The sequence below is a fragment of the Rhinopithecus bieti genome, unplaced genomic scaffold (genome assembly GCF_001698545.2).
Source record: "Rhinopithecus bieti isolate Rb0 unplaced genomic scaffold, ASM169854v2 scaffold_3878, whole genome shotgun sequence".
Classification (NCBI taxonomy): domain Eukaryota; kingdom Metazoa; phylum Chordata; class Mammalia; order Primates; family Cercopithecidae; genus Rhinopithecus; species Rhinopithecus bieti.
In genome coordinates, this window is record NW_016805059.1 from 4,948,978 (window position 1) to 4,958,255 (window position 9,278).

General features: G+C 41.3%; 1 protein-coding gene across 2 annotated transcripts in view; it reads right to left on the reverse strand.

The window, feature by feature from the left end:
* The window catches only part of MND1 (meiotic nuclear divisions 1), a 77,056-nt gene that overhangs the window by 50,202 nt on the left and 17,576 nt on the right, over positions 1-9,278 (reverse strand). Inside the window, exons 5-6 of one of the 2 annotated variants that reach the window (XM_017871036.1) lie at positions 7,418-7,539; positions 5,942-5,979 (exon numbers count right to left, since the gene is read on the reverse strand). The exons of the other annotated variant lie outside the window; for it this stretch is intronic. Of the exons in view, the coding sequence (XP_017726525.1) occupies positions 5,942-5,979; positions 7,418-7,496 (117 nt within the window). The 5' untranslated portion in view covers positions 7,497-7,539. The remainder of the gene's footprint in view (positions 1-5,941; positions 5,980-7,417; positions 7,540-9,278) is intronic. 2 annotated transcript variants of the gene reach the window in all.

Below are 9,278 nucleotides of genomic sequence, written 5' to 3' on the forward strand. Positions count from 1 at the left end.
CATCACACACTGGGGCCTATCATGGGGAGGGGGGAGGTGGGAGGGATTGCATTGGGGAGTTATACATGATATAAATGATGAATTGATGGGTGCTGATGAGTTGATGGGTGCAGCACACCAACATGGCACAAGTATACATATGTAACGAACCTGCACGTTATGCACATGTACCCTAGAACTTGAAGTATAATAAAAATAAATAAATAAATAAATAAATAAATAAATAAATAAAAAAGAATACTTTAAGCAATGAGAGCTTGAGGAGTTTCTGAGAGATATTTAGAATTTGGCTAAATAGAGAGGACAGAAAAGGGAATTCTCAAAATGGATAAAAGCAAGAACAAAAAAACATGAAGATAGGGAAGTTCACTAAGGCCCAAAAGTAAATTACCCTATATAAAGTTTCTAAATTCATAGCTAAGATTTTAAAAATTTGCTGAGTGATGAATATGCACGTTGTTTCCTAGCAGGAAAGAAAAATACAGCATCACATTTAAGAGAAGAGATAAGGGCAAAGAATAGTAATAAACATTTATTCAAGGAAGATATGCAAACGGCCAAGAAGCACATGAAAAGATGCTCAACATCACCAGTCATGAGAGAAATGGAAGCCAAAACCACAATGAGATACCACTTCATACTCACTAGGATGGCTAGAATCAAAAATTCAGATAGGTTTTGGGAGGATGTGGAGAAATGAGTACGCTAACATACTGCTTTTTTTTTTTTGAGACACGGTCTTATTCTGTCACCCAGGCTGAAGTGCAGAGGCCTGATCTCGGCTCACTGCAACCTCCGTCTCCCAGGTTCAAGTGATTCTCCTGCCTCAGCCTCCCAAGTAGCTGGGATTACAGGCGTGCACCACCATGCCTGGCTAATTTTTGTATTTTTAGTAGAGACGGGGTTTCATCATGTTGGTCAGGCTGGTCTTGAACTCCTGACCTCGTGATCCACCCGCCTCGGCCTCCCAAAGTGCTGGGATTACAGGCGTGAGCCACCGCGCCCGGCCAACACACTGTTATTAGAACTATAAAATGGCGCAGTTACTCTGGCAAACAGTCTGGCAGTTCTTCACATAATTAAACACAGAGTTACCATATGACCTAGAAGTTGTACTCCTAGGTATACACCGAGGGAAATGAAAACATATGTCCACACAAAAACATGTACATCAAAGTTTAGAGCAGCATTATTCAGAATAGTCAAAAAGTGGAAACAACTCACATGCCCATCAACAGATTAACGGATAAATGAGATGTGGTATATTTGTACAACAGAGTATTATGTGGCCATAAAAAGTAATGAAGTACTGAAACATACAACATAGATGAACTTTGAAAATACTATGACAAGGGAAAGAAGTCAGTCATGAAAGACTACATATTATATGATTCCATTCATATAGAATGTCCAGAACAGGGAAATCTACAGTGACAGAAAGTAGATTAGTGGTTGCCTAGGTCTGTGTGGGAGGAGTGGGCTGAGAAGATTCAGAATAATAGCTAAAGAGTAGAGGGTTTCTGTGTGAGGTAATGAAAATATTCTCAAATTGACTGTAGTGATGACCGTACATCTATCAGTGAACATATTAAACACTATTACACCATACACTTTAAATGGGTGAATTATACAGTATATAAACTATATGTCAGCAAGGTTGTTGAAAAAAAAGAGAGATAAGGTGAGTACTTTTAGAATATCTGCCCAGCCACAGCACTTTTGAGACTTCCATTCTACCCAGCTCTAGCAGCCAAGGGGAGAGGCGGGGACAGTAAGGAGGGGAGAATGGAAAGACAGGCTACCTGTTTTGAGAAGAATGAAGGCCCTGGAGTCAAAATACCTGAGATGGAATCCCAGTTCCACACTTACTGTGAGACTTGGACAAGCTCTTAATCTCTCTGTGCCTCAGTTTCTTCATCTACAAAATAAATACAATACTAACCTCATAATACTGTGGGGATTAAATGAGATAATACATTTAGGACCATGGTTCACTGCCAGGCACAAATGCTCAGTAAATACCAGTTATTATTCTTACATGTTTTCCCATTCCTATTTCTAGTTCCTTAAAACATACCCACTAGTGTGAGTAATGTCCTAGTACTTGTAACCAATAACACTACATATAGAACTTCAAAGAAAGTGTGGAACAACCTGAGAGTCAGGATTCAGTGAGGACTCTTCCATCTGCAGTGAGATTAGTGAAGCAGCTGGTTAAATTATAAAGACTTGTCTCTGAAATACAGATTCATATATTTAATTGTCTACTTGATGGTTTCCACTTCTTTGTCTAACAGTCACTTCAAACTTAACATGGTCAAAGCTGAATTTCTGATTTTCCTTCAGAAACCTTCTCCTCCTGCAGTCTTCCCTATCTTAGTAGAATTTTTAAAACATTCATCCACAACTGCTATGGTAGTCAATGTTCATATCAAGGATTACTAAGACAGATCCTAAATGTAATCACATGTATCCTTATTAAAGGGAAATTTGACACATACAGCAGAAGAGAAGGCAATGTGACCCAGAGGCAGAGATAAGAGTGATGCAGCAACAAGTCAAAGAATGCTGGCAGCCCACAGAAATTGAAAGAGGCGAGGAAGATTATCCCAGAGAGCCTCTGGAGGAGAAGCAGCTGTGCCAACACTTTGATTTTTGCCTAGTAACACTGATTTTGAACTTCTGGCCTCCAGAGCTGTGAGAGAATAAATTTTTGCGTTTGCAGCCACCAAGTTTGTACTAATTTACTATGGCAGGCATAAAAAACTAATACAATTCCCTTATTGACCTCATACTCTACATCCATTCCATAAGGAAATCCTATTGGCTGTAATTTCAAACTATATCCAGAATTCAACAACTTTTTTCACAAATCCATTGCCACTGCTTTGGTTTAAACCACCATTACCGTGGTCAGCCACAGTGGCTCACACCAGTAATCCCAGAACTTTGGGAGGCTGAAGTGGGAAGACTGCTTGAGCCTAGGAGTTCAAGGCTGCAGTGAGCTATGATTGTGCCCCTGCATTCCAACCTGGGTGACAGAGCAAGACCCAAAAAAAAAAAAAAAAAAGATGACCCCTTTTCTGGGGCCTTTTCTTTCCTTTTTTTTTTTTTTTTTTAAGATGGAGTTTTGCTCTCATTGCCCAGGCTAGAGTGCAGTGGCACAATCTCAGCTCACTGCAACCCCCGCCTTTTGGTTTCAAGAGATTCTCCTGCCTCAGCCTCCAGAGTAGCTGAGATTACAGGGGCCCGCCACCACGCCCAGCTAAATTTTTTTTTTTTTGGTATTTTCAGTAGAGACGGGTTTTCACCATGTTGGTCAGGCTGGTCTTGAACTGCTGACCTCATGATCAACCCGCCTCGGCCTCCCAAAGTGCTGGGATTACAGGCGTGAGCCACCGCGCCTGGCTCCTTTTTCTTAAATAAAAAATATAAAATAAATAAAAAACCACTGTAACCTTACAGTTGGATTATTCCAATAACCTATCTGATCTCCCTGCTTTCAATCTTTGTTTACTAATGGATCCCAAGTGCCCAGAACAGTATCTAGCACACGGCGGTGGTATTTCATAAATTTGTTGTTATTTTGACTCCATGTCCTGTGTTCCTTTCTAGAGTTTTTTCTCTTATTTTGTGAGTATCTATCACAGGAGCAGGGGTGCTGTTCAGCATCTGAACCCTGTTTCTGTTTTGGGGAACTGTTTGTGCCAACAAGAAGCAGCTAACTCCTACCACAGAATCTAGAAACCCTAATTATTTACTTCCCCAGCTCTCCTGGCAACTAGAGTGTGGACACGTGACCCAGACTTGGCCAATGACACATACCTTCCAGAATTGTGACTGGTAGCTTGGATAGAATTTTTTTTTTTTTGGTGGCAACAACATCTGGTTCTTCAGTCAGGGACAGGAGTGCCAGTGGAACCATCTTCTAAGGTCAGCAACGTCAGCCCTCATTCTATTTTTTATTTCTGTAAGTTTGACTACTCTAGATACCTCATATTATGTGGAATCATACAGTATTTGTCTTTTTATGACAGGCTTTTCACTTAGCATACTGCCCTCAAGGTTCATTCATGTTGTAGCATTTGTCAGAATTTCATTCCTTGTGGTGGGATGAGCCTGCAATCCTAGCTACGCAGGAGGCTAAGGCTGGAGAATCACTTACACTCAGGAGTTTGAGGCTGCAGTGAGCTATGACTGTGCCACTGTACTTCAGCCTGGGTGACAGGGTGAGACTCCATCTCTAAATAACTAAATAAAAGGAATGTCATTCCTTTTTAAGGCTGAATAATATTCCACTTTCAAATTTTGCTTATTCATTCATGGAAAGCCATTTGGGTTGCTTCCACCTTTCAGCTACTGTAATGCTGTTATGAATGTAGGTGTAAAAATAGCTCTTCAAGACCCTGCTTTCAAGTCTTGGATATGTACCAAAAAATGGAATTTTTTTTCTTAAACAGGGTCTCACTCTGTGGCCCAACCTGCAGTGCAGTGGCACGAACATGGCTCACTGCAACCTCAAACTCCTAGGCTCATGCGATCCTCCTACCTTAGCCTCTCAGATAGCCAGGACCACAACAGGAGCCTGCCACTATCCCCGGCTACTTTTACAATTTTTTTTGTAGAGATACAGTCTTGCCATGTTGCCCAGACTGGTCTTGAATTCCTAAGCTCAAGTGATCCTCCCACCTCAGGCCCCAAGTAGCTGAGACCACAGATGTACACCACAGAATTGTTGAATCATAGGGTAATTCTATTTATAACTCTTTGAGGAACCACCATACTGTTTTCCACAGCAGCTGCACCATTTCACATTCCCATCAACAGTGCACAAGGACTCCAATTTCTCCACATCCTTGCTAACACTTATTCTCTTTTGAAAAAAATTTATTACTATTATTTTGTAATAAATCTTGCTGTGTTGCCCAGGCTGGTCGTGAACTCCTGGGCTCAAGTGATCCTCCCACTTCGACCTCCCAAAGCATTGGGATAACAGGCATGAGCCACCACACCTGGCCCTCTCTGTTTCTGACAGTAGCCATCCTAGAGAGTGTGCAGACACCTCAATGTGGGTCCCCATTTGTTAACCATGCAATTATAATAGCCTCATAGCTCATTTCTCTGATCCTAGCTCCATTTCCCTCAACCTGTTCTTCATACTGTCCCCAGAAAGGCATTTATCATCATGTAACTCTGGTAAAAATGTTCATTGGCTTTCCATCCCTCTTAGGTAAGTCCGAACTCCTGATCACACCACAGAGGAACCTATAAGACATGGCCTCTACCTATCTCTTCACCAATCCTTCTCTAGCCTCTTCCTTTTCTCCCACTGTCCTCCTACAACTGACTGCACGCTCTTTGAAGGCATGTTATTTCCAAAATCCAACCCATCTTCTTTTACTCAAAAAACATGCAAAACTGTCTTTGAATGATGAATAAAAAAATAAAATCAGGCTGGGTGCAATGGCTCATGCTTGTAATCCCAGCACTTTGGGAGGCCGAGGCGGGTAGATCATCTGAGGTCAGGAGTTCGAGACCAGCCTGGCTAAAGTGGCAAAACCCTGTCTCTACTAAAAATACAAAAATTAGCCAAGCATGGTGGTGGGCGCCTGTAATCCCAGCTACTCGGGAGGCTGAGGCAGGAGAATTGCTTGAACCTGGGAGGCGGAGATTGCAGTGAGCTGAGCTTGTGCCACTGCACTCCAGCCTGGGCGACAAGAGCGAAACTCTATCTCAAAAAAAAACAAACAAACAGGAAGAACTATCCCCAGGTGACAGAAATGAAAAAACAAAGAGCAACAATAGAAAGGTGACTAAGGGCTAGGAGTCTAACACACACACCAGGAAAGCAGGTGTGAAGGGTCATGAGACAAGGAGGGCTAGAACTGAGTTCCAGCATATAGCTCAAAGTACCAGCAAATTCCATGGACAAGGAGCTTACCTCCATCTTGCACTTCATGTGGGGGTGGGGGAAGTCACCTATAGGAAAACGAATCTCTCAATCCACGCCATGTATAGACATGCATACTAAATTTTATGCAGTACTCATCCTGTATAAAACATGAGGTAGGGCCGGGCTCGGTGGCTCAAGCCTGTAATCCCAGCACTTTGGGAGGCTGAGACGGGCGGNGGAACTATAAGCCAAGAAATTAACATAAAAATTGGTCTATAACTACTAAAGTACCCAGAGACTCTAAAAAAAAAAAAAGCCTAAACCACTATTTCAGAGAGCACCTGTGGCTCCCACAGACTAAACATCACCAACTGAATGTGAGCTCATAAATAAAAACTAAAAAACATACAGGTTTAAAAAAACTACAAATGGTAGTAGCCAGCAGATACACAGATCAAATTAATAGTCCTCCCCAAATCTGACATATTTAAGTAATCGGAAAATATAAGTTAAGTATGTGTATTAGGCTGTTCTCACATTGCTATAAAGAAATACCTGAGACTGGGTAATTTATAAAGAAAAGAGGTTTAATTGGCTCCTGGTTCTGCAGGCTATACTGGAAGCATGGCGGTTTCTGCTTCTGGAGAGGCCTCAGGGATCTTTTACTCAGGGGGAGCAGGCGTTTTACATGGCAGGAGCAGGACTCAAAGCGAGGGGAGGTGCTACACACTTAAACAGCCAGATCTCATGAGAACTCACTGACTATCACAAGAACAGCACTGAGGGGATGATGCCAAACCATTCATGAGAAACTGCCCCCAAGATCCAATCACTTGCCATCAGGCCCCACCTCCAACACTGGGGATTACAATTTGACATGAGGTTTCGGATTGGACACAGATCCAAGCCATATCAATAAGTTTAAATTTATAAAAGAGATGAAAGCAATAGAAGCCATAATGAAATAGAACAGTGGAGGAAAAACAGGATAGGCAGAACTGAAAAAGGACCAAATAGAATTTCTAGAGATAAAATCTAATTATTAAAATAAAAAGACTCAATGAACAGCTAAGTAGCAGATTATAAATAGTTATGGAAAGAACTGTAAGTGAAAGAGAGCTGAGAAAATTAACTGCAATGAATCACAGACATGGAAAGACATGGAAAAATAAAGAGTTCTTAAACAACATAGACGATAGAATGAGGATACAAATAGGAATCCCAGAAGGAAAGAACAGAGCTATTAGGGAACAGGAAACAGTTTAAGTAATACCACCTTAGAATTTTCTTTTCTTTTTTTTTTTTTTTGAGACAGAGTCTTGCTCTGTGGCCCAGGCTGGAGTGCAGTGGCACAATCTCGGTTCACTGCAAGTTCCGCCTCCCATGTTCACACCATTCTCCTGTGTCAGCCTCCCGAGTAGCTGGGACTACAGGCGCTTGCCACCACGCCCGGCTAATTTTTTTTGTATTGTTAGTAGAGACAGGGTTTCACCATGTTAACCAGGATGGTCTCAATCTCCTGACCTTGTGATCTGCCCGCCTCGGCCTCCCAAAGTACTGGGATTACAGGCGTGAGCCACTGCGCCCGGCCAGAATTTTCCATAATAGAAGACTTTAATTATTACATGGAAGCAGCAGCCAGGGTACTAAAGCAGAAGAAACAAAAACATGCAAACTCGGATTCATGATAAAACATCATAACATAACATCAAAGACTGAAGGAAATCTTAAAAGCAAACAGAAGAGAAATTACTAAGGAAAACAAGACAATTAGAATGATAGCAAAAGATCTCAGCAACATATGCCACAAGACAACGAAATAACATTTTCAAAATGCTGAGGAAAAATAACTAAGAATTCTATATTCGGGAAGCAATGATAAATTAGACATTTTCAAACAAAGATTGAGAGTTTACCACTCTTACACTCTGGCTGAACAAACTACTAAAGGAAGTCCTTCAGTATGGATTCCTTCTTGACATGTTTTTAAATCCATAAAGTGCACAGGGTTACAGGCCGCTTGCAGTGGCTTACCCACCAGCACTTTGGGAAGCTGAGGTAGGTGGATCACTTGAGCTCAGGAGTTCAAGACCAGCCCAGGCAACATGGCAAAACCCTGTCTCTACAAAAAAGTACAAAAATTAGCAGAGTATGCTATAACCCCAGCTACTCAGGAGGCTGAAGCGGGAGGATGGCTTGGGCCTGGGAGGTTGAGGCTGCAGCGAACCATGTTTGTGCCACCACACTCCAGCCTGGGTGACAAAGCAAGACCCTGGGTACTTTAGTAGTTATATAAGTGTGTGTGTATATATATATATATTTGTGTGTGTGTGAGACAGGGTCTTGCTTTATGTGTATACATATATAGACATATATATGTATATATACAACACATACACGAAAGAAGTAAATTATACCAAAATACAGTTACTTTGGACATGTATGTACAAAAAATTGAATTTAGACACACACTTTACACCTTTCCCAAAAATTAACTCAAAATGGATAATAAATCTAAGTGTAAAATGCAAAACTACAAAACTCCTAGAAGGTAACATAGGAGAAAATCGACATGCCCCTGGGTTTGGCCATGACTTTTTAGTTACAATACCAAAAGAATGTTCCAGGAAAGAAAAAAATTGACCAGTTGGACTTCATTAAAATTGAAAACTGCTCTGTGAAAGACGCTGTTAAGATAATGAAAAGACAAGCCACAGACTCAGAGAAAATCTCTGAAAAGCACGTATTTGATAAAGAATTGGCGTCCAAAATATACAAAGAACTCTTAAAACTCAATAATGAGAAAACAAAAACTCAATTAAAAAATGGGCAAAAGATCTAAACACCTCCTGTTACACAGATGACAAATAAGCATAAAAAAAGATGTTCCAGGGCTGGGCGTGGTGGCTCACGCCCGTAAACCCAGCACTTTGGGAGGCCAAGGTGGGTGGATCACCTGAGGTCAGGAGTTTGAGACTAGAGTGGCCATCATGGTGAAACCCCGTCTCTCCCAAAAATACAAAATTAGCTGGGCGTGGTGGCAGGCGCCTGTAATCCGAGCTACTTGGAAGGTTGAGGCAGGAGAATCATTTGAACTAGGGAGGCAGAAGTTACAGTAAGCTGAGATCGCACCATTGCACTCTAGCCTGGGCAAAAAAGGTGAAACTCCGTCTCACAAAAGAGAGAGAAAAAAAAAAAAAGATTTCCAAATCATACGTCATTAGAGAATGGCAATTTAAAACAACAACGAGATACCACTACACATGTATGTGAAACTCTGTCTCACAAAAGAAAAAAAAAAACAAAGATGTCCAAATCAAAAGTCATTAGAGAATGGCAATTTAAAACAACGAGATACCACTACACATGTATTTTTTTTTTTTTT